This window comes from Narcine bancroftii, chromosome 13 (assembly GCF_036971445.1).
Source record: "Narcine bancroftii isolate sNarBan1 chromosome 13, sNarBan1.hap1, whole genome shotgun sequence".
Classification (NCBI taxonomy): domain Eukaryota; kingdom Metazoa; phylum Chordata; class Chondrichthyes; order Torpediniformes; family Narcinidae; genus Narcine; species Narcine bancroftii.
The window spans coordinates 86,642,342-86,667,854 of NC_091481.1; the positions used below are offsets into that span (position 1 = coordinate 86,642,342).

At 44.6% G+C, this 25,513-nt stretch overlaps 2 protein-coding genes across 2 annotated transcripts; both read left to right on the forward strand.

Moving 5' to 3' along the window:
- The first annotated feature begins 649 nt into the window (after positions 1-649).
- On the forward strand, positions 650-22,620 carry srsf7a (serine and arginine rich splicing factor 7a). The gene is made up of 8 exons (XM_069909662.1): positions 650-745; positions 6,116-6,340; positions 8,996-9,175; positions 11,644-11,730; positions 11,822-11,866; positions 16,615-16,662; positions 18,245-18,295; positions 22,156-22,620. The coding sequence occupies exons 2-8, from the start codon at positions 6,126-6,128 to the stop codon at positions 22,208-22,210; spliced, it is 681 nt and encodes a 226-aa protein (XP_069765763.1). The 5' UTR covers positions 650-745; positions 6,116-6,125; the 3' UTR covers positions 22,211-22,620.
- LOC138748847 (gamma-glutamylcyclotransferase-like) lies at positions 18,324-22,148 on the forward strand. Its single transcript, XM_069909663.1, has one exon. It carries the CDS (start codon positions 20,836-20,838, stop codon positions 21,385-21,387), a length of 552 nt encoding a protein of 183 aa, XP_069765764.1. The 5' UTR covers positions 18,324-20,835; the 3' UTR covers positions 21,388-22,148.
- Positions 22,621-25,513: the final 2,893 nt, after the last annotated feature.

Here is a 25,513-nt window from a genome sequence, read left to right on the forward strand (position 1 = left end):
GCGTCCTGGCCGGCTGTATCACAGTGTGGGTAAAGTTGCTGCAGAGAAATGGATCGGAGGTCAATCCACAGGACCATAAGAGTGGAGGGCTCCTTCCACCTCACACACAGCATGTTTCAGCTGCTCCTGTCAGGGAAGAGATCCAGGAGGATCAGAGCCAGCACCACCAGGCTGAGGAAAAGCAGTGAGAATGGTGAACAACCGAAGGAACGGCTCACACTGACCCTCTGAGACTCTCACATTCATAAAATAATATTTATTTATTTGTATATATGAATACTTGTCCTGCATGTGCATTGCTTGTCTGTGTGTGTGCTATGTCTGGGTGTGTGTCTGCATGTTGCGCACTGAGGAACGGAGAACGCGGTTTCGTTGGGTTGTACTTGTACAATCAGATGACAATAAACTTACTTGATACTTAAGATAAGATTGGGTAGATTTTTACACAGTAGGGGAATGAAGGAATATGGGGAAAAGGCAGGTCGGTGGAGATCAGCCATGATCTCATTGACTGGTAGGGCAGGTTCGACGGGACGAATGGCTCCTTCCTCTCGATTCTCACCTGCGCGCATGCTCCTCAGCAGTGGCCGGCTGTGCAGAGTTGCGCATGCTCCCTGGCGATTCCGCAGTATCCTTAAATGCGCCTGCGCGGCTCCAGCAGGTGTTGGACTGCGCATGTGCGTATCGCGGGAGCGACGCAGCCGTCGGAGCGCGGTGGAGAGCGCGACGGGGGGAACGGAGACCGGTAAAAGGGCGGGGGGTTTAAACGGCGGGGGGCGGGCGGCGAGGTGGGGGGCGGCCTCGCCTGGTCTGGCCCGTGGCTATGCGGGAGCCGTGGGTGCGGTCGGGGCGTTGGGCTCGGGGCTCCGTCCGTGAAGCAGCGTGGAGCTGAGGCCTGCTCGGCAGGGCTTTGTTCCCTTGGCGCCAAGCGGCGGGGCTTGGCGGGGAGGGAGCGCCCCGGAGGGAAAGAGGGAGGGAGCGCCCCGGGGGGAAAGAGGGAGGGAGCGCCCCGGGGGGAAGGAGGGCGGGAGCGCCCCGGGGGGAAGGAGGGCGGGAGCGCCCCGGGGGGAAGGGGGAGGGGAGCGCCCCGGGGGAGGAAGGGGGAGGGGAGCGCCCGGGGGGGGGAAAGGGGGAGGGGAGCGCCCCGGGGGGGGAAGGGGGAGGGGAGCGCCCCGGGGGGGGAAGGGGGGCAGCGCCCCGGGTGGGGGAAGGGGGGGGAGCGCCCCGGGGTGGGGGGAGGAGGGGATAATCGCTTCCTGGTTAGGGTGTGGTGAAGAGGCCCCTGGCTGGAGGGGGGGGTGTGGTGAAGAGGCCCCTGGCTGGAGGGGGGGGGGTGTGGTGAAGAGGCCCCTGGCTGGAGGGGGGGGGTGTGGAAGAGGCCCTGGGCTGGAGGGGGGGGGAGTGGAAGAGGCCCCAGGCTGGAGGGGGTGGAGGTGGTGAAGAGGCCCCTGGGTGGGGTGGGGGGGGTGGTGGTTCTGGAGGTGCTTTGGTATTGCAAAGTTCTTCCAATAATACAGCTAGCTAAATTCTCCTTTAAATCCATTCAGTCTAGTAAAGTGCTCTATGTATCCTTGCCCCTTGGTTCTGCTTCTTGCATTGTTCAGAATTCAAATGTCATCCTTTCCTGAACATTTTTCCTTAGAACAGAACTGTTCCCTGCAGAAACAGACCTAACATCCCTCTGTGTTCATTCCATCATGATACCAGAGTTAATCTAAAGCTTTGCTTGATCTTGATATGTACTTGTAGGACTATCAGGAAGACTTTTAAATGCTACAGTTGTATCTGCTTCCATCACTCTTCCTGGCAACCTCTTTGGAGCACTTCTGGATTGGAGGGGGGAGCCTAAACTTCTTTTCCCCCTCCCCCAGCACCTTAAATACATTTCCTCAAGTATGTCACGTGTTTTACCCTGAGAAGTTTTGACCATATCTCCTGTCGATGCTTCTTGTACTTTTGTAAATTTCGATCAGGTCACCCCCTCGGCCACTGGTGTCCTTGATATCACTTTATTTCATATCATTTGGGTGGCACTGATAGCAGGATGGTTTGTGCAATGCTGTTATGGTGACTTGGGTTTGAATCCCATGCTGTCTATAAGGAGTTTATATGTTCTCCCAGTGACTGTGTGGGTTTTCCCTGGGGGCTCTGGTTTCCTCCCACCGTACAAAATGTGTGGGCGTTGTAAGTTAATCAGGTGGAATGGCCTTTTACAATGCTATATGTCTAAATTTTTTAATGATCTGAGAGAGACAGAACCTCTAACTTCTGCCTGAAAGTAGCAGCAAAAGAGATTGTGATCAAGGTGCTGGGCATCTTTTGTGATGTTGGCCGTTGTCTTGAGGCAGTACCTCATGTCTTCAATGGAAGTTGCTGCCTGTGATGACCTTGGCAAGGTTTGCCACTACCTGTAGCCCATGGGTTTCTGAATGAGACTGTGGTGTGCCCAGTCGGTAATCTTTCAGTACACCTGTAGAGGATTATGGGTAGAATATATGGGATCTCGTTGAAACATTTTGAATGTTTCAGGCATAGACAGAGTAGATGTAGAAAGGTTGTTTCCCACGGTGGGAGAGCCAAGAACAAGAGGGCACAACTTCAGGATTGAAGGGCATCTTCTTTGAACAGAGATAAGGAGGAATTTTTCAGTCAGAGGGTCGCTAATCTGTGGAATTTGTTGGCACGGATGGTTGTGAAGGCCAGGTCATTGGGTATATTTAAGAGAGAGTTTGATAGGTTATTGATTAGCCAGAGCATCAAAGGTTGTGGGGAGAAGGCAAGGCACTGGGGCTGAGTGGGAGAATGGATCAGATTATTAAAGATGGGGAGACTTGATGGGCTGGACTCCAATATCTTGCAGTCTTAATACATTAGGATTTAAATTGTTGACGTGTACTCAGTGGGTTGAAGGTCTTATTTATCCATGGTCTAACTCACTGAAACTTTCTCAAAATCAAGGACTTCTGAGAGAAATACATTGGCTGCAAAGTAACTTGTCAGATGTATTCCTTCTGGAGGCAGGTGCAGAGAGAGTGAAGTTGGAAGGGGTGCTTTATAAATGAGACAAAAAGTGAACAGGCTTGTATGAGTCTACAGGGCAAAGATGCACAGAACCAGTTGGTTATCCTGCTATAGTTTATGTGGGTGTTTGTGTTCACAATACCATGCATAGGAAATTCTCAGGGTTTGTGCGTCTGTACTTCTCTTGATCGAGCTGAAAATCTGATTGATCTGAAATATCTCTTATGGTGATGCTCTTCTATAAAGAAAACTAGGATAGGATCAAATGCAAGCGTCTGGACTCTGAAAATTAAGTCACTGGAGGTTTGCTTCAAACTGGGTGAAGAACTTAAGGGTTCTTTCCCTTTAACAAAGTTAGTTTATTCATTGATCACGGAAATCAATGCAGTACATCTGTTGCACAACTGTTTACAAGTTTGAATTCTAACACGATCATCACCGTTCAGAATGTACTCGAGTCCCTGTGGTGCCCAGCAGCCCTGGAAATCCCCCATGCTACTCATGGACACCGTGCAATCCTATAGAGACACACTGGCAGGATTTGAGAGTTTGGATGAGTTTTTGGGCCAAGGTTTATTGTCAATTTAAACACCTTAGATTTGCTGTGTAAACAAATTTCTGTGGACAGAGAAACTTTGTTAACCTTTCACTCATTGGCCTGCCAGTTTTGAGTATTCCTGTTTTTTAAAATCTGTAGTGAGAATCTGAAGAGGTTAAGTCTTTGAGGATAAAAACATTGGAGAAACTCAGTTGATCAAGCAGTGTATTTTCTATAGCAAGTTCAGGCACCTCCAATATTTGTCCTACCTTGATGAAAGGCTCAAGCCTGAAACGTTGGTTACCGACCAGTATGTGTCTTTATCTTTTGCTCTGCAAAGTACATAATTTGACCTGTTGAATTTCTCCAGCATTTTTTCTACTTCAACGACAGTGCCTGCAGTTTTTTTGTGTTTTCATAGAAACATAGAAGATAGGAGCAGGAGTAGGTCATTCGGCCCTTTGAGCCTGCTCCGCCATTCAACGAGATCATGGCTGATCTTAAAGTTCAGTACCCCGTCCCCGCCTTCTCTCCGTAACCTTTAATACCCTTATACTGAAGAAATAGATCTAATTCCCTCTTAAATATATTCAATGACCCTGCCTCTACTGCCCTCTGTGGCAATGAATTCCATAGATTCACCACCCTCTGGGTAAAGAAATTCCTCCTCATCTCGGTCCTAAATGGTTTGCCTATTATCCTTTAACCATGGCCCCGGGCACTGGCTCTCCCCCATCTATTTTACCTGTCACCATCTCAAAGAATTCCAATAGATTTGTCAAGCACGATTTACCTTTTGTAAATCCATGTTGACTCTGTCCGATCCCTTCTCTGCTAGTCATATGCTCCGCTATTACATCCTTAATAATGGATTCCATCATTTTGCCCACTACTGATGTAAGGCTCACCGGCCGATAATTCCCCGCTTTTTCTCTACCCCCCTTTTTAAATAGTGGGGTAACATTAGCTACCCTCCAATCCATGGGTACTGATCCTGAGTCTATCGAGTTCTGGAAAATAATTTTTAAAGCATCTGCTATCTGAATGTCCACTTCTTTAAGTACCCTAGGATGTAGATTATCAGGCCCTTGGGATTTATCAGGCTTCAATTTCCCCAAGACTTAGTTATTATTTTTAAGTTTAACTCAATTATGCTTGAAAATCTATTTCTTTCAATGCCATTGATTTTGAGGGTTTTTTAAAAGACATACAGCATGGTAACAAGCCCTTTCGGCCCACGAGCCCATGCTGCCCAATTACACCAATTGACCAACAAGCACTGTGTTTTGGAGGGTGGGAGGAAACTGAAGGCACCTGGAGGAAACCCAGCAGACAAGGGGAGAGCATGCAAACTCTTCACAGACCCTGCCAGATTTAAACCCCGGTCATTGGTGCTGTAACAGTGTTGTGCTATGTTTACCATGCCTCCCCTAATTGTCCATTTGAAGTTATCAATGCGAAGTATTAACCGTTCCTTTCAAGTGCTAGCTGACCTGCAAAGTCTGATCTTTAATGTTTGAGTTTTGCTTTGGGCATTCTGGAATGAAAATATGAAGCATTAATGTGAAGCATTCTCTCTGGAAGACTTCACTGAAATGCAGCTGGGGTAGAGTATTTGAAAGATTACAATAGTTAATTATTTTGGAATGTAGATAAGTAAATGAGGGTTGGTTTAACCTGCTTAACAGAGAAATGACTGCAGAATGCAGCTAAAGCCACCTTTTAAAGAGCTTGAGTTCAGTCAGTGTGATGGTAGGTTTTTGTTAAGGGTTTGCGAAGTTTCAGTTCATTGAATGTGCGTGCATGACATCACATACAAACCTGAGATTCTTTTTCCTGGGGGTGAGGCAGAATTACCATTTCATTGGTAGTACCAAAAGAAACTGTACTCATGCAAACAAATAAAGAAATGTAAATAACTGCAATACAGAGATGAAAAGAAAATCAATAAAGTACAGAAGAATGAGTCCCTGATTGACTTTATTGTTGAGTCTGATGGAGCTATTCCTGAAACTGGTGGTGCGAGTCTTGTGGCACCGATACCTTTTTCCTGATGGTAGCCGTGAGAACAGAGCGTGTGCTGGACGGTGTGGATCCTTGTTGATAACCGCTACTCTTCAACAGCAGTGTTTCCCCTGGAATCAACCTTGTGAACCTCCTCCAAGGCCAGTATATCCTTCCTCAAGTCAGGAGACCAGAAATGCACATGGTACTCCAGATATGTGGCCTCACCAGTACCTTGTACATATGCTCTTAAATTCCATCCCTCTAGCAGTGAAGGCCAATATTCCATTTGTCTTGATAGCCTGTTGCACCCGCAAACCAACTTTTTGCGATTCGTGCACAAGCACTCCCAAGTCCTTCTGTACAGCATTGTACAGTTGCAGCATAACCTCCTTACTATTACATTCCTCAGTCTCCGTGAGGTTAGGGGCTATACCAATTGGACTGTGTTGGGAGAAAGGGACATTACTGGGCTTGACCTTTTAAAACCCTCTTGTTCTAACTTGCTTTCATTGAGTATGACTGAGAGCATTGTTCCTTTATTTTATAAAGGAGCTGAAGGATGTCGTATTACTCCAGAAGCTCTAGAGCGTCAGACTGCAAGGTCTACGTTGGTGATTTGGGAACAGGAGCTGCCAAAGGGGAGCTGGAGCGTGCTTTCAGCTACTATGGTCCCCTCCGGAATGTATGGGTAGCAAGAAACCCGCCAGGCTTTGCTTTCGTGGAGTTTGAGGACCCCAGGGATGCAGAAGATGCTGTGCGCGGGATGGACGGCAAGTGAGTATCTCGGGTCAGCCCCCAAGTACAGCAAAAGTCCGAAAATCCGCACTGCTCAGGCACTGGGTCGGCACAGATTTTCAGATTATCTATATTCTTGAGCAGTATTTAAATTCAAATTTGAGGAGGAAGAAAGAGCTGAATTGGTAAATTTTGATCATTTATTCGTTAGCAAATACGGAATGGTTCTATTCATTAAAATTAGCGGCTTTTTAATGAAAAAAAGTTGACAAAAATGTAAACAATTTTTTCACTCCAAAAAAGAGCACAAGTCGTGTTTATAAAAAATTTAAAAAAAATTAACATTGTAAAAGAAAAATACAGTCTGCAAATTAATTTCTTTGTGATTAGATTATATTAAGTGTGGTCGCTTTGTTACTGCTGCCCACATGGCACACGCACAAAAGCCTGTTCAATCTTAAAAGTTTGAGAGCTTTCAAAAAGTCCAGATTCTCAGGTAGTTGGATTTCTGCCACCCAGATTTTTGGATCTATGGTATGCTTGCGTTTGATGGAAAAAAAACCCTCAAAATGGGGCTATCCTGATGTGAACAGCATGTGACTGAATCATAAAATCATGAGTTTGTGTCACAGAGCAGGCCTTTCATCCCCCAACAGACTCTGTGGTTAGTATATTCTAAGTGAATATTCTCAGATTCCACTTAAATTTGCTCCATTATCATCTTTCTTTCATGTACAGTAAAATCCATGGTATCCAGCACCTATGGGGACTGGTAGATGCTGGAGAAGTGAATTTCCTGTTGCGTGAATGGAGAACTAACCGTGAGGGGGTGCCAATTTTAAACTGGTGTATTTTTTACCCATTTATTTTCCACAGTTTTTTTTTGCTGGTTGCTTGAGGCTAAATTCAGGATAACAGGGATTTTACTCTCTTAAATACCGTTATGGAATTGGGATAATTCTGCTTTGTAGTAAGTTCCTTGTTTTCCGCATCATCTGAGAAAGAGGTTTTTCCTGCTTTGCAGAAATTAGTGATCTTAAAACAATTGAAATAGGAGTTGGAGTATCCCATCAGGAATGAGATCGCCCCTCATCTGATCAATGTCCTCAACTTTTTTTAGTAACTACTTGATCCAATAAATCCTTGATTGCCAGAAATCTATGAACTCCAGCTTCTGTATAATTAGTTGCTTATCCTCCACACCTGTTTGGGATAGAGATACATTTCTGGCTCATCATTGGAAACCTCTTCTGTGTCCATTCACACACAAGTGCCGGAGAAACTGGTTCTGCAGCGACTGCAGAAGCAAAAATGTACCACCAATGTTGACCAACATGTTTTTGCCTCCTATGGACGCTGCAGGACCTTCTGAGTTGCAGGACCTTCTGAGTTGCTCCAGCCCTTTTGTATATTAACTACAATCACAGCATCTGGCAGGTGGCTTCATTCAGAACCTCGGCTCTGTCCGCCACAATAGTGGCCACCCATTTCAATTCCCTGTCCCATTCCCTTGCTGACATGTCTATCCATGGTCTCATGCACTGCCAGTCTGAGACCACCCACAAATTGGAGGAACAGCACCTCCTATTCTGTCTGGGCACCCTTCAAATGGTCGTCATTAATAGAGACTTCTTTGGTTTCTATTAGCCCTCCCCATCTTTCCTTATTTCTTCTTTCCTTCAGCTTTTTTCCTCTACCTCCTTTCCCTCAGCTGTACTTTCACAGAGCCAAAAACACACTCTTCCCGCAGTCAATTCTCACCTTTCCTCCTATGTCTCATCCATATCCAATTAAGACCTTTTGTCTGATGGCCTGTGCTCTTCCCCCTGCCCATTTTTCCTTCTCTCCAGCTTTTTAATTCGGACACCTATTTACTGTTTTCTTGTACCTTGAAGAAGGGCTAAAGCCCAAAACATCGGTTCTATGGACGCTGTGAGACCTGCTGAGTTCCTCCGGCATTGGCGTTTTTAATTACTATCTTCTGTGTCCAGCCTGTCAAGAACTCTTCTAATCTTTGAGATCACCTCATATAGGCTGGGACTCTACAATGGGGAGTGAATTCTGATGAAGGGTCCTCTTAAACATCAACTCTTTTCCTCTTTGCTACCCAATTTGCTGAATGCTTCCTTTATTTTCTCAATAGTGGATGTGTTAGTGTGGCTCTTTACTCAGGAGTGGTTCAATCATCTGATTTTTTTCATGGCTTGTCTTGAAAGTGCTTTAGATTGGACAGCATTGAGGCCCAATAATTGGGTATCTCTGCACATCAGTGATAACGGTTATTGAAGGGTTATTGGCCAACTATGCCATTTAATAATGAATTTTTAAATAAATTTAGTTTGAAAAATCTGGCTTTAAAATTAATAACCGACACTAGGTTGGATATAAAGACTGTTTTGTGATTTCTTTTTCAAAAGTTCAACATGCCATTTCCTTTTTTAGTCTCTGAGCCTGTTCTGCATTTTATTTCACACTTAAAACCTGTGGTCTATTAAAGTTTGGAGCATGACTGAGTAAGATTTCAAATTTATTGTCCGTACACAACATCACATACAACCCTGAGAGGTGTAAAGTGACTGATGACTCTTTGCTCTTTGATGCATCAAGAATTCCATGTGAGGCTCAGGACCCAAATCAATAAGCCAGTGCAAGGGGCGTTAATTCTTACTCTTTGGATCTTTATCTCTCTTTTAGGGTTCTGTGCGGATCAAGGGTGCGTGTCGAGCTGTCAAATGGGATGTCGCGCAAATCGCGCTTTGGCCGTCCACCTGCTCGGCGCCAGTTTGACCCCAACGACCGTTGCTACCAGTGCGGTGAGCGTGGCCACTATGCCTACGATTGCTACCGTTACAGCAAGAGGAGGCGTGGCGTCAGGTAGGCTGCGGGGGACACGAGGCTGAAGTGTTAAGGGGAATCTGCGTCTTCGGGTTAGCTGGACGCGAGACTTGGGAAGGAAGTAATGTATAAGTAACTGGCCCTTGAAAAATCTGAGCAAAAGATAAATGCTTAAGTTTAGAGAGAACACTTAAGAGTTTGAATAAACTTTTATCAGCTCATTGTTTCCCTAGCACAAGAGTTTCACTGAAAGCTGGCAACAATTTCTTTCACTGTATTCAGCCAATGCTTGTAAATTCTAATCCAGTGAAGCTCTCGGTCTAGCGATCTTGCTGCCTGGTAAAGATTACCGGTTAGTTTGCAGTAATAGTTTTATTACCTACAGCCTGAGAAGATTGTTATTTACTCAAAAGTGGCTGCATGCTTGTTCCTTGGTTTCACACCAAAAGCAAGGCTCAGATACTCAGTTCTATTTTTCTGCAGGGTGTAGGCGACTAAATTTGGTGAAAGATTATCTAAACTTGTTACATGTCTAATGAAACTCCAGAACCTAGTTGTTAATGAATTTCTGTTTAAATCTTTGTTCTACATCTGATCTGTCTTTTTAAACGCTAGGTATTGTGTATATATTAATATTTTAAGCTATTTTTTTAAATTACCCTGTGTGTGAAAAGTGAGTTTTTTCAATGTGTGCTATAGTTTTATTCTGCAGTTGAACCCTGTTAATTGGGACTTCCAGGTGGAAATGTCCTACTGTTGACTGATCATATTTCCCGATGGACCTGAATCCATCGGAGCACCAGTTTAAGCACGAGAAGATCCTGCCAACTTGGTCCAAATTATCAGATGTCAACTGTTTGTAAAGATTAAGGTTTCAGTTTGATATTAAAAGTAGAGTTTGCATCGTTCACTGGTTCAGGGAGATAGTTTTGAGGGTTGTATTTAATGTTTTTGGTGGCAGGGATAGAACAATAAGTTTTTTTTTCTAACATTGGCTGAGTCTACATTGGTTTTTAATTTTGGCATTTTTCTAATTTCCAAAGCTATAGCTTTTCCTTTTACCTCCTCCGTCCTTGTAGTGTACGGTTCCCTTGAGTACTTGGGATGTGTCCATTTTTGCCTAAGTCTCTGGATAGTGAATCTCAGCTGGTCCCAGCACGATGCTGACTGAGACCACCCACAAACTGGAGGAACAACACCTCATATTCCATCTGGCACCCTCCAACTAGTTTCCATTAAAACCTTGCTCCGCCCTCCAATCTTTCCCTTTATTTTCTTTTCTATAGTGATCTCTCTCTCCCCCCCATCTCTTTTCACAGAGCCAACCCTTAATCAATTCTTACCTTTCCTCTCCTTGTATCCAATTAACCTTTTGTCTGTCAGTCTATACTCCTCCCCCTCCCATTCTTCCCTTCTCCCCAGCCCTTTAATATAGGTGTCTGTCCCTTTATTTAAAAACTCATAGGGCTCAGGCCCAAAACATCAGTTACATATTTTTTTACCTCCTTTGGACGCTGCGAGTCCAACTGAGTTCCTCCAGTATTTGTGTTTTTACTTAATCTCGTCCAGACTTGTTTGGGGATGACATCCTTTTACTCTTTCAAATGTGGTCTGAGGCCATTTGAGTGGATGCTTGACTGAGTCATCTTGTTGTCCACTTAATAGGTGGGGTAAGGGGGTTGCAGTTCATTTGCAACTGAAACAAGACTCTTGTTGGGTCAATTCTCAACCTGCTATTGTTCATCCCTAGCCACCACTTGTACTGTATTTTTCAAGGGCTGTTAACAATGTATTGGTGTACTTATTCTTTGGCTAACGATTCACCTGATCCAACCTTTCAGGTTGCTGCATTTGAGTCTGTCGCCATGATTAATGATCTTCTGACCCTCATGGCATCCGGCCTTCTAGCAAACTTTGGCCACTGCGGGTTCAGATCTACTGTTGTGTGCATATACCAGTCCTCTACCTGAGGCTCTGCTTCGTCCTGCCTTAAAAAAATATCAATCTACAGTCTTTGAGATACAGAAAATTGGCCAGTTTAAAAGATGTAACGCTAAAGTGCGCCCATCAAGCCATCTAATCAGGCTCTCCGGTTTGCTAGAGGAGCTTCCAGCGTAGTTTAAACTCCCCTCCAATATTCCACAATCAAGCACCACATGTATCCTGATTTGGCCTTCTGTGTTTGGAAGATCTGCTAGACACAACGAGAAATGAACATAATTAGACCAACCTGCGTCTTCTAGATCTTCTAGATCTCTCTGGGGGCAGAGACGGCTAATCTGTTCTGTAAAGGTTAATTTCTTACCAGGCGTAGTTTTTAATTTTACAAGCCTTTATTATTAAAGAAAAGTTTAATTTTAATATGACTTTTTTTATAAAACACTTGGCTGTATGAATCCACATGTAACTTGTTTAAAAGTAACCATTTTAATAATTTTTGACACTGTGGCTAACTGTTGCACATACACTTGTGCCTCCCAAGCTGAATACACTCTCTTCTATTTTAGTCGGTCTCGGTCTAGGTCTCGTTCCCGTTCAAGATCCAGGTCAAGGGGCCGCCGTTACACCAGGTCCCGCAGCCGCAGCCGTGATCGGTAAGAGAAGACAGTTTCTGTTCTAGGTACTGGTAAATTTTCTCTCTTTTCCTCAGGAGATTGACACTGAGTAAAATGTGTTTTGTTGCAGCCGAACCCGTTCCCGTTCTCCATCGTACTCCAAGAAGAGAAGCCGGTGAGTGGCATTTGATGTCATTGAAATATCATTTGAGTATTTTGCTGATATAGTTGGAAAACAAACTCTGGAGGAACTCGATCAGTCTCGCAGCATTCACAGGAGGTAAAGGTATACAACCAACGTTTCAGGCATGAGCCCTATTTTTTTGTAATTATTTATCGCACTTTGAACTATATCGACCAATATATTTACAGATGCATCTCTTTAAATATTCACAGTGACATTTTCTCTTTTTTTTCCCACCTTCCCACCCCCTCCAAAAACAGTAAATATTGGACATATAAAATACAATAAAACAATATCTTTATACAAAATGAAAACAAGCAAGAAAGACGTGTCATCTACTTATTCTCATTAAATCTGATCGTGTTTATCTTATTATTTTAGGTGGTGGTGGTCCAAGGCCTGCTCTTTCTGTTATGTTCCTTATATGGTTCCCAGGTTTTGTCAAACATTGTAACTTTGTCTTTTTTTTCCCAATGGGATACACTTAAACTTGGTTATATATTCCATTAATGTTTATAATCCTAGAGTCCAACATGGCCATCTTATATCTTTATTTTCACTTCTTTTCTGCCTCTTCACCACCTTCATCCCTTTTTTCCATTACTGTTTTTTAAGTTTTCCTTTTTAATCTCAATATATGACATGAAATATCCCAACAATCCCCACAAGCAATAGCCCTTTAACCCCAAATGAACCTCCCCTCCTTGGATTGCCTCCTGTCCCTTGATGGCAACCGCAACTCCCCTTTCCATTCAGTTTGCAAACTTACTCCAAGTGTCAACCGATTTCGCAGTGACCATTATTCTTCTACCCCCCCAACCCCTCCCAGAGAACACTATTTTCCTATACTTATAACAAAGTTCTCTTTTTTTCTCCTTCTTCCCCTTCTCTTATCCATCTTTAAATCTTTATATATGCATTATCTTTATATTTTTGTATATTTTCTTGCCGCTCATCCTTCTTGTCACTCCTCCTCCTCTCTTCTCCTGTCCTGCAAATGTTCAGCAAATTCTTGGGCTTTGTTTGGGTCCGAGAATATTCCGTTCCCCAGGAATGAGTACCTCTGGATGTCTTAATATAAAGTTATAACCTTTCTTCCATAAGATTGTTTTCACCGTGTTGAATTCCTTCCTCTTCTTTAAATGTTCGAAGCTTATGTCCGGGTAAAAAAAAATATTTTTTGTCCCTTATATTTCAACGGCTTATTGTCTTCTCTAACCTTCTTTCTTGCCTGCTCCAGTATGTTTTTTCTTGTCGTATATCTTAGAAATTTTACCACTATCGATCCCTGTTTTTGATGTGGTGGCGGTTTCGGTACTAGCGCTCTATGCGGCCTTTCGATTTCTATTTCTTCATGTGAAGCTGTCGTTCCCAGCACTTTTGGGATCCATCCTTTTATAAATTCCTTCATATCTGATCCTTCTTTGCCTTCTTTCAGGCCCACTATTTTTATGTTGTTTGACCGATAATAAATCTTGTGTCTCTTTAATTTTTTTTCCCTCTCTTCCAACTTCCCTCTTAAATCATTTATCTCCATTTCTACACCAGCTTCTCGTTCCTCCACATTTTCTACTCTTTTCCCTATTTTAGTCATGACCAACTCTAAGCTTTTCATTCTGTCTTCAGCTCTTTTTATTTCTTTCTTGATTGAACTAAATTCTGATGATGGCCATTCTTTTAATGACCTTATTTGTTCTTCTAAACTTTATCCTTCTATTTTACCATCTTCTTTCCTTTGAAATTCTTCCTCCTCTTCTTCTGTGTCTGTATCTATGTCTGTGTCATCTTCTCTTCTCTGTATCTTTGTATCTTCATCCTTCTCTGGTTAGCTGCTTCTGTATCCTTGCTGGGCCTCCAGCTGGTGTGTCTCCTGTTGTTGGGCCTCCAGCTGGTGTGTCTCCTGTTGTTGGGCCTCCAGCTGGTGTGTGTCCTGTTGTTGGGCCTCCAGCTGGTGTGTGTCCTGTTGTTGGGCCTCCAGCTGGTGTATCTCCTGTTGTTGGGCCTCCAGCTGGTGTGTCTCCTGTTGTTGGACCCCCCTGCTGCAGGCCGACCTGCTGCTGGGTCTCCTGCCGCAGGTCATCCCCCTATCGGTCGCCCCATTGCCGCTCATCCTCTTCCAGCCCTTCATTCTCTTTCTCACCACTCTTCTTCTTTCTTGTTTACTTCCCCCATCCGAATCCCCCGATACTGGGTGTCTCTCAGCTGGCCGCTCCGCAGCTGAGTCCCCCTCCCGTCGGTATTGACCTTTTCTTTTACTTGCGCACTTGTGCATGTGCAACTCTTCGCTCATGCGCAGTTGCGCACCTCTTCTTGGCTCTGAGAGCCATTTTTGAAGTCCACTGGTCAGGAGGACACTGCTCCTCTGGGGACTCACCAACACCGGAGATCGACCGCTCCTCTCCACAGTGGCTCTCTGCTTCGATGTGCAGGTAAGGCCGCCTTCTTTCTTCTCCAGTGATTTTCCTTCTTCCCTTTTCTCTGTTATTCTTACTTTCTCTTTTGGGTGCCATCTTCTGTCTCTTCTCTGGAACTTTCTCTTTTCCTGTATTTTATGTTTGTTGAGGTCTGTTTTTTCACACTTTTTCTTTGGAGAGGGACGTTTTCACCTGACCAGCCACTACTCCAACCCCCCCCCACCCTCCCCACAATTAATTCTCACCCACCCTTCCTCTCCATATCCAGTTAACACCTTTTTTCTGTTGGTCTATATTCATTTCCCTTGCCCTGCCCTTCCCTTCTCCCCAGCCTTTTAATTTGGGCATCTGCCTGCCTTCATACTTTAAGCACTCAGGTCCAAAACGTCAGTAATGTATCTTTCCCTCCTGTGGATGCTGTGAGACTTTGAGCTCCTCCAGCATTTCTGTGCATGTTTTACTTCAATCTCAGCTTCTGCAGATTTTGGGGTTTCACTCCGCTGATATCGTTGAAAAGGCGTTAAAAATTCAGAACTCAAACTGCTAGGACGGTTAATAAAATCGCAGCTGAAGTGGGGAGAATATATATTTGAGGTGTGGGAATTGTTGAGTTCAGTTTAAACTGGAGACGAAGGTTGGTCATGGTCTATTCAAATAGTAGTGTCTGAAAGGCATCCTCGTGCTCTGAGTGGCAGCTGGTTGAAACTGGTTAGGCCACATTAGGACTATCCCATGAAGTTTTGATCACTCCATTACAGCTATGACATGGAAGTTTTGTACAGAAGCAATTCACCTGGATGTTACCAGGGTTGGAGAACATCAACTGCAAGAAGGGATTAGACAAACTAGAATGGTTTTCTCTGAAGGCTGAGGCATGACCTGACAGTTTATAAAATGATAAGTACTTTCCCAGGGAGGGAATGTTCGATACCAGATGGCATCATGGACACCATGAGATGGGGAATGGTTCAGAAGAGACTTGATGCTTTTTAAAACCCAGTAAGTGGTAAATGCCTGGAACATGCACCAGGGGAGGTATTGGAAGCAGAGATGAAAGCACCATTTGAGGCATTTGGACGGGATTGAACATTCCCCTTCGAGAGGAATGTGGGCCACGTGCAGGCAGGTGGGGTTAGTTTACATTGGCGTCAGGGTTGGCATGAACACACTGTAGGGTGTCCTGTGCTGTTCTAGGTCCCAGTTATACATTTCGTACTAATGTGATTGGCCTTATCTAGCTTGATGCTAACAATTCATTACTGCATTGAGAACAGATGCACATTTGTTTTCCAAACAAAACGCTTTGTCACAAGAGAGGCAGATAGCTCAATTCAGGGAAAAATTGTAAAATCTTGCTGTAATCAGAAATAAAAACACAATTTAATGAAAGTGCCCAGTAGGATGTAGTGTTTCTGGAGGATGACCTTTCACCAGGAATAGTTAGAAATCCATGTTTTAAGGGGATGGGAGAACCAAAGGTCTGTGATAAAGAATTGAGTGGCTGAATAATATTGTAGAGGTGCTGTAGGAGAGGGTTTTAACTGGTACTTCTGAAGGAGCAGCAAGTAAAAAGAAATGAAGGAAAATGAGGGAGAAAGCCTTTTTTTTAAAAAAAAACAAAGTTGTTGGAAGTTGAGTTGAGCTGAATCACGTCACTGCTTTTACAGAGAGGCAGGGAGATGGGTATGCAAACAGCATGGTCACAGGCCCTTTTGCCCCACAAGCCCATGCTGCCCAATTACACCCAATTGGCCAACAGACCCAGTACATTTTGAACGGTGGGACAAAACCGGAGCACCTGGAGGAAACCTATGCAGACATGGGAAGAATGTACAAACTCCTTACAGACAGCACCGGATTTGAACCCCAGTCGCTGGCGCTGTAATAGCGTTGCGCGAACTGTGCCAGCCCAAATCTGGACAGGATGGATTGGAGAAACCTTGCTGGCTGAAAGCCATATTACTGTCTTGTGAAGTTATTGCCAACTGGCATTATGCTTCCCATTGTCCGACTTGTCCCGTTGGTCTGAAGCTACGATACTGAGATTAAGATCTTCAGTAAATGGCTTGTGTTGTATTATTCAGCGTCCTGTTACTGAGATGCAACATAATATAATCCTGTTACCAGGAGAATATTTGCTGGGTTGAGATTTTGGTTCAGTGGATCCCAGCACCAATGAAGTGCCAGTGGAGTAGTTTTGAATGAGAATGTATGAACTGTGTATTAGGAGATTTATGCAAATTTTCTAAAAGTCATTTTAAAATGGTACAATTATGATGTGTAAAATGGTGAATAATGTTTTAATCACTAGTCTTGTCTCTGCAGATCCCTCACTCCGATGAGGTCCAAATCTAGATCTCCAATGAGGAGGAGGTAGGTAGACAGCAGCTTGCACGTATTGCCAGTTTTGTACACTTCCTGAGGGGAGTAGAATGTGGCCACTCATTCACCGCACCCATCTTTTCCTTAAAGACTAGGTTTGAATCCGGCAAATACAGTAAAAGTCCAGAAATCTGGACCTCAGACTTTTAAAATTTAGTGGGCTTTTGTGTGTGTGCGGACGCAGGAATGCGGAAGTCACGGAAATGTAAGAAAAATCTTTAAATTTTTTTGTATTTTATATGAAAAATGTTTGTTCATAAACTATCAAAATTTCCCTCTTCCTCTTTATTCTCCCTAAATTTGGATTTTTAAAGAACTGCCTGAGAATCCGGAAAATCTGGACCAGCCCAATCCCCGATCAGTGTGGATTTTAAGACTTTTGCTGTAGGAAGGTTCCATGTTCATTTGTGGATCTTGCGGTGTTAGCGGACCCACGCCACATGGACTCCCTCAGATAACCTCACTTTAAGTGGTGGGTTCCATGCCACCGAGTGGTTGGGGTGTGGTTGCGAAGTCCCTGCACTCGCTGATTTTCTTTCCCCCCCCCCCCCACACCTTCAACCTTAAGGTACTGAAAGGCCAGTCTTGCCATTTGAAGCACCTTGATAAAATGTGAGGGGTTTGTTCCTCTCTAAAGGTAGTATTGCAATGTGGTTGTCAACTGTTGATGAGGTAGAGGTTGATACAATAGGGATATTTCAAAGACTCTTAAACAGGCTCATGGATAGAGAAAAAAGGTGGGGGGGGGGATTTAGGTTGTTGAGTAGGTTGCTATTGATCGGCACAACATTGTGGGCCGAAGGGCTTGTACTGTGCTGGAATGTTCTATGTTCTAAGGCTGTTGGCCTGAAACTCATGTTTAATTGCTAAATGGAAAATCAAGAGGAAGTCGTTTTAGGGTCGGTGTACCGTTGCTGTGCACAGAACATGTTCCTGATTCAAACCATGCAACTGAAACACGACGGTCTACAGATACTGTGATTGCAGCAAGAGTACAGAACGCTAGAGCAAATTTCACTGTGTCCGTGGGAGGTAAAGATTTATTCCAACATGCGGGTGGTCTCAGTCTGGCAGTAGATGAGACCGTGGACAGACGTTTCAGCAAGGCAATGGGGCGGGGAATTGAAACGGGTGGCCACTGGGAGATGCACGCTATTGCAGCGGACAGAGCCGAGCTGATCTCCCAGTCTGCGCCCACTCAGTGCAAGGTCTGTTTTTGACAGGTGAATGCTCATGACACAGAGAGAGAGAATATGATCAGGCCACTGTATTGTCACAGGCTTGAAGCCTGAAGAGGTGTCTGAGCGCTGTGGCTGCAATGCAATCAGAGCTATGAGTGTGATTGGAGCCATTCGCTTTGTGTTCACGATGTGATTGGGCTGTGGGTACTAAGTGGGGCTTTTGAGTGATGTAGTTACAGTGCAAGGTGGGGTTATGCCGTGCTTGGATATGAGATGGAGTGCTGAGACTGATGGAGTAGTGAGTACTGTGGATGATGTTGGCACAGTATGGTGGCATTGGGGCTCTGTTCAGTTGAGATGTATTAAGAGCTCTATTTCTCTTTTGTGTCTAGCCCATCAAGATCAAGGTCTCGATCAAGGTCTCTTTCAATGAAGCGAGAAAGGTAAGAGGTATTCGTTTATGAAGTGCACGTTTGCATTTGGAATTTTGATGGAAGAGTTTATTGAAACCTAGGATCTGGGGTAGTTTGGCAGGGATAGAATCCATGTTCACATTCCCTGCTGAAAGTAGGTAATTGGTTAAAAGTTACTGAGGGGTTGTCAGAGAAGTCTTTACGTTGGAGCTCTGGAAGCTGAGTTAATAACTGCACTCATGACTAAACCGATTGTTGTTTTACACTCCATCGTCATCAAAGAGTTACAGGATCAGTGGGGAGCTGCAAATGTTGCAACTTGGGAACAAAAACAGAAAATGCTGCACTCAGCGGGTAGGGAAGCATTTGTAGAGAGGAAGAAGCAGTCAGTGTCAGGTTGGAGGTTCTGATGGTGGGTCGTAGATGCTCCCCGACAAACCGAGTCTTTTCAGCATTTCCCTTGCTGTAGAATATAGTTGAAGCTTTCTACCAGGTCAGCCGTTATCATGAATGCTGGAGTATGAGCACCCATACAGACTGTTCCTTATTGGGGCTTCCAAGATAGAAAATTGCAAAGTGAATTTCTAAACCATGGATGCCCAGCTAGGGGAGCAGCTAATTGTGCAATCCTTGGCGAAGTTATTACAAGTCTACACCCGCTTCCTCTGCAGCCCCCTTCCCCTCTTCCTGTGTTGCTTCCACCCCCTGCTCCCTGGATCCCCCCCTGGATTTGAGGTAAAGTAAAAGGCAAGGCAAGTGGGCTGCCTTTTCTCAAGAGAAAAGGCTACATGGCTAGGACCTAATAGGAGACGGGGAGCGTTTGGGAGCAAAGGGGATTGAAGAGGTCATTCGGCCGCACAGAGCCCAGAAATTGAGGCACATCTCCCAGGGTAGGTTTGGGCATACAGGTTCAGACAGATGGAGAATTCAGGTGGATTCTACAGGTCTGGATGTGACCAGAATTAAGAAAGGGATAAGTGTTTAACTTTGGGTAGGGAAGGAAAGTTGCTAGCCCACAGAAGCAGTGAAGAGAAGGCTCTGAGCGATAGCATAAGAGAGAGCAGTATGGAGAATTTAAACAAGTAGTTGTTGGTCACACTCCGTGCCGCTCACTTCAGAGCGGTGTTGTTGCTGTCTCTCTGAGTGTTTGTCTTCAGCCTGTCCACTGATTACCAGAAGCGTGGGCATCTTTATTATAAAGAGGAAGTTAACATTTTACCTCTCGGCAGTCCTGTTAATGCGGTCATCTTGCTGAGTGATGGGATGGGAGCTGCTACAACTCGTCTGCTTGTATTTTGTGTGTAAAACAAAAATCGTCCAAAGGGGTACTTTGAAAGTGAGGGAGCTGACTCTTGCAAACAGGAGCAGTTGGTAGTTCTGGGGTGTCAGGGATGCAGCCCTCTTGCAGGGCTCCAACCTGAAGTGTCAGCCATCCCTCTGCCTCCACTGCCTGGCCAACTGTCCCTTTAGTGGTTTGCGGTTGAACTAATGGGAGTGATGCCTCTTGCACTTCTATAAAGCTGAACTGCCTCATAACCATGTTCTCAACACAAGCATCTGGATAGAATCCTCAGATTGTAAATACGTTTTCTTGGGACATGCAGAATTTGATAAGATTGGCACTTGAAATGATTGAGTTTGGGTTCTGTGGTACTGCGCAATGTGTGTGAAGAGCCGTAAGCTCCTGGTTTAGCAGCTCATCCACCACATTGTCCAGAGTCCTGCATCGTGTCCTGAGGTAGTAGGAGGAGTGGGTGGAATTAATCCGGCTTTTATGGTTATTGGGAAGAACCCAAAAATGCTGAGTTTAAATCCCATTGTAGCATGTCATGAAACAGAATTTGGTAACTAAATACCCAAGGGCAGTTACAAAAACCCAAACCGATCCACTACTGCCATCCAAATACACCTTACAGTTCATTCTCAGAGTTCCCGGGCAGTAGAACATTCCAGCACAGTGCAGGCCCTTCTGCCCACTATGTAAACCCACTCCTCACCATTCTCACCTTTCCCTCGCTCACATCCTTAACCCTCTATTTTTCTTGTATCCGTGTGTCTGTCGGAGTCTTTTGTACCAGCCTCCACCACCACTCCTGGCAATGCAGGAAATGGAGATGTGTTCAAAGTTCTCATTTATTGTCAGTGTATACATGACTTCATATACAACCCTGAGATTCTTTTTCCTGAAGGCCAGGCAAAATTGTGCAAAATAAAAACTGTACACGTAAACAAACTGTGCCACGGAGAAAAAAATCAATACAGGTGCTCCCTACATCTGACATGATTTTCCAAAGTTACGAAGATTTGAATCTGTACTTTCAATTTTGAATTCTGATCTGTTCTTGCGATTATGCAGTACACTACTCTCTTGCGATGCTAGGCAATGGCAGCTTCACGCGAGAGTATTGTACAGCATACTTTCTCACGGTGCTGATTCAACCATGCTTATTCTCTAGCAATCACGTGAATGTGCAGTTTAAACAACCCATCGAAAATGAGTATTCCTTTTGGTGGCGTCCGGTGCTGTGGATCGTCGGGGGTAGTTTTTAATATAACTCGCTCCTTTTTCCATGAGCGCGGTCGGCATCCAGGATGAATTCTTCTACTTCGCCTACGGGAGTAACATGCTGCGGGGGCGGCTGCAACTCCAGAACCCTTCGGCCGTGCAGGTGTCGGTGGGCTGCTTAAAGGGCCATGAGCTTGCATTTGGCTTTAAAGGCACAGTTGAAAGTAGGTGGGGAGGTGGTGCTGCCAGTATAATTCCAAGTCCTAAAAAAGAAGTATGGGGTATTATATGGCGTTTGAAAGCTGATGATCGACAGTCTTTGGATGATCAAGAAGGTGCTCAGGAAGGGTTGTACAGTCCAATAGAGGTTAAAGTCGAGGAGAAAGTTATGGGAGAAGTTATTTGTCTGACCTATCAAATGAATAATTTTCAATTCTCCCTTCCATCACCACTTTACAAAAAGGTGATCATCCAAGGTGCAAAAGAAAGTGGTTTGCCTTCCGAATATATTATGAAGTTGGATTCCATATTGACTAATAATTACAACAAAATGACCCCCTTTACAATACAAATTAATGAAATTTTGAATCATCAACAAAATAATGCAGCCATGTAAAACAACCATTGTCATACAGGAAAAAAAAACCAAAAATGATCACATACACCCTCGGATACACACCTGGACTCTCCACTCTCTGATCACCTTGGAACCTTTGGTGACCGTAACATCGGTATATTACTGGTACAACCATCTCACAGTTAGTCACAGTTGTAATTTGGAGAAAACAAACGCGTAAATGGTTGTTATTTGTGGAAAAAATTTCCAGTGGACCTTCTTAATGTGTATTTGATTTTCTCTAGTTTGATAAAGAAACTGATATCCTAAATCCATTGTGTGATAGAAGGACCCCTATCAGACGTTCAGTGTAACAAGTTTAGACACTTGGCTAATAGGCATGTAAATGCTATCAAGTCTTTCTACAGGGAATTTGGGGAGTTGTTGGAGATTTCAAATATCAAATATTTTCAATGTGAGAAAAATGACCTTTGTTTCCTTCATCAGAGAATAAACAGGAATTGTATTTTGCTCTTAAAAAAAAAAATGAGTATTCCTTTTCAACGTACAATGGGTTTGCCAGAACGTAACCCCATCATAAGTTGAGGAGCACCTGTCAAGTGCAAGCATCCTTAAATGAGTCCCCGATTGAGTGTGGCTTGCTGTTGGTCCCTGTTCTCCTGTACTTTAGACTTGGTCTGCCTTGGGTTTCATTCTTTGCAGATTGCTGATCTGATTTTGTTGCTTTTTATTGGGCGGCATTTAACTTGGCATGAATTCAGTTACTGCCTTCTGACAGAATTCTTCCCTATTTCTCTCCAACCCCAGTCGCTCCCCATCAGAAAGTTCTCGGAAGAGCCCAAGTCTTGCAAGAGACGATTGAAACAGCATTTCATGAAGAGCTTGGCAGTGGGGCCCTCATCGCTTGACCACCTTTTAACTAACCTAGATGTTTTAGTGCCTTTTTATATGCATGCATTCCACGGAGAAACATCACTGCTCTTCGTTTGGTCCAATTCGATGGTGAACTGAATGTTGTGAAATACACTGTACAGCTTCTACCGGGAGCGGCAGGGGTTCGGTAAATAGCTCGTATTCCTTTGTATTACATTTTCATCTTTATCAGAGAAAAGAGATTCTGCTTCAGTGAATTTGTTGCTGTGTGTGCAGCTGGTGTTATGAAGGTTTAAAAATGAGAATTTCTAACATTTGAGAACAGGTTAAATATTTTTGTCATCTCAGTTTTTTTTCCCCTCCTTCCATTTCCCAATAAAAAAAAAAGCTTAAAATGTGCTTTCTGCTGAATATTAAAATGTTTTGATAAACGGGGTATATTTTCACAGCTGGAAATTCATTTTTAACATTTAAGAAACATTTGGATGGGACAGATTGGTGCAGGTCAGTGGAACTGGGCAGAATAATGGTTCAGCACAGACTAGAAGGGCCTGTTTTCTGTGCTGTAATTTTCGATGGTGAGCAGCAGGTAACATTACGGTGTATGGCGATGACTGAAATAGAGTTAAACAGGAAAGGTCTGCAGACACTGGGGTTTAATGCAACACACAAACGTGCTGGAGAAACTCCAGCATGGAAGTAAAAGGGTGAACAGTGTTTTGGGCCTGGGCTATAAGCCAACACGGGCAAGCACCTGATTGAAAAGGTGGGGGGGGGGGGGGAGAGGGAGGAAGGGGCAGGGTGGGAGCACAGGCGGACAAGTGGAAGTTCACAGGTGGATCCAGGTGAGTGGAAGAGTGGGGGGGGGGGGTAGAGGGTAGTTCTCTGACAGGAGAGGGGTCTGGATGGAGAAGGGTCAGGAAAGGGAGACATCTGAAATGGGGGATTTGCTGTCCTGGAAAATTTCTGTTTGTATGGAATGATGCAAAATAGTCAAATGCCAGTCTAACTAACTCCTCTGTGCAAACAGTGATCAATGTATTTCATGGTAGCACCCAAGTGTACTGAAGGTAGGAGAAATGGGGTGAAACACACAGCACAGTAGCAGCCCCATCCGGCCCACGAACCCATGCCGCCCAATTACATCCAATTAACCTGCACCCCCTGTAGGTTTTTGGAGGGTGGGAGGAAATCCACGCAGACATGGAGAGAACATACAAACTCCTTACAGACAGTACTAGATTTGCTCGGGTCGTTGGCGTTGTAACAGTGTCGTAATATCTGTTTCATAACTCTGGCCATGGAAATCATTGAAATGAAAGGAAAAGATTGTGGCCAAGTCATGGAAACCAGAACCCACAACTGGCTGCTTCAGAGGAGAAAATTACTGAACGTGTACTGTTGCCGTAAAACCAGCAACCTGGGGAGATGCTGGCGTTGTGTCTCACTGCCTTCTACAGAAAACTGATGCAAATTTTCAACCCAACTCAGGAATGCACCGCCAGTTTCATGGCAGTCATTGCCCCTTCAGACGTAATTGGCCAGAGATGTATATATTCACTTCCTCCACTCTGACCATCGACTCCACCCCCCCCCCCCCCCCCCCCCCATATCCCTGTGACGAGACAATTGCTGGGTTTCAGGGTTCTGTGCTTTCTGCCTCAAGGTACTGGTGAGAAGAGAGTGTGTACAGAGTGATTTAAGATCCTTCACACATTTTAGTGACCTTGAGATAGTGCCCTCCACATAAATGACTTGTGGACAGGACTTGGTTCAAGGATCCTTTTACTGCCACGTGGTGGTGTGTGATCGTTACATCTTGTACCTTGTATTGGCTTCTCATATTTCCTTGCTATCAGAGAGGTTCAAGAGTCAGACAGTGTTTAAGGAGAAAAATCACTGTTCTTGAACCTAGAGGTGTCGGATATGCAGCCTCTACCTTCTGCCTGAAGGGAGAGGCAATAAGAGACTGACCAGGATGATTTAAAATCTTATACACATCTTAGCTGAGTGAAACACTGAAGTCTGCATTTGCTGTGATGGTAGTAAAAACCCACAGTAAATGCTAAAGATATTTCTTACAGAGCTGCCTTTAATTTGAAAGTATTGCTCAGTCATTGCCACTGGTGGGCCATGGCGTGTTAGGCTGGATGCCAGGTGGGCCTTAGACTGAGAAAGGTTGAGAACCACTGGGTTATACCTTGCCTGAGCTGCCTTCTTGAGGCAGTCCCCTCGTATAAATGTCAGAGTTTGTGATGGACCAGGTTCAAGATTCCATTTATTGTCATGTAATACAACATTAAACTACTTTTCCCTGCCACAAGGCAAATAGAGACACTGTATTACCCGGCGCCCCTAACAATAGGAGAAAGTGAAGGAAAAGAGAGTAACTGGATGTCCATGGATTCACTCCAGCGATTCCCGCAGCCGGACGGACTCCTGTTTGATCCATCGGCCACCGAGCTCCAGATCCAAACCTCCCACGCAATCAGGAAGCCTTCAGTGCTTTGAGGTCCTTTGGGAGGAGCCTTTCTTGCCCTCAGTGCCCTCTTGAATCCCAGCTCCAATACCTGGTTTCCATCAGCTGGTCTCCAGCAGTCTGGGGTGAATCCTTCGACCACAGGTCTCCTGCAGCCTGTGTGTGGGCTTCAGCTGTTAAGCCCCTTGTTGGTCCACGGCCATGGTCACTCTTTGAAGGGTCATCTCCCGGGCTTTCATTTTTCAAAAATGTAGAGACAGGGTGGCAACAGAGCATTTCAGCCCACGAGTCTGTGCCACTGTCACACCCAATCAATTCACACCCCAGGTACATTTCGAACTGTGGGAGCCCCGGGGAAAACCCATGCAGACACACAGAGAACATACAAACTCTTTACAGATGGTGTGAGATTCAAACCCCAGTTCCAATTGCTGGTGTTGTAACAGCATTGCATTAACCACTACACAACCATTCCGCTGCTTCTTAATGGAGGAGTGTCCTGCCAAAACTCAGCTGGGTTTGCCACTTTCTGCATTTTTGGGCACAGGTAGGATATCTATGCAAGAACACCCAGAAACTACAACTGCTGGCCCACTCAAATGCAGTACAGCCATTTTACACAAAATGGACAGTGAGAGGTTTGTCAAGAACATATAATAGGACTGCTGAAGGAACTCGGAAGGTTGAGAGGCATCTGGAATCAAGGATAGTTTGGGAAGGAGAAGCAGAGGAGATGACCCATGGGACGGTGACCACAGCAGCAGACCAGCGAGGGGTCTGTGGTTCCCCCACCCCAATGCTGCTTGACCTGTT

What these genes read in the sequence shown, in the direction of transcription:
- srsf7a (XM_069909662.1), top strand. Translation starts at nt 6,126, where the DNA reads ATGTCGTATTACTCCAGAAGCTCTAGAGCGTCAGACTGCAAGGTCTAC. An exon ending in AAGAGGAGGCGTGGCGTCAG is followed by an intron (nt 9,176 to 11,643) that starts GTAGGCTGCGGG and finishes CTTCTATTTTAG; the next exon opens with TCGGTCTCGGTCTAGGTCTC. An exon ending in AGATCTCCAATGAGGAGGAG is followed by an intron (nt 16,663 to 18,244) that starts GTAGGTAGACAG and finishes TTTTGTGTCTAG; the next exon opens with CCCATCAAGATCAAGGTCTC.
- LOC138748847 (XM_069909663.1), top strand. Translation starts at nt 20,836, where the DNA reads ATGAGCGCGGTCGGCATCCAGGATGAATTCTTCTACTTCGCCTACGGG.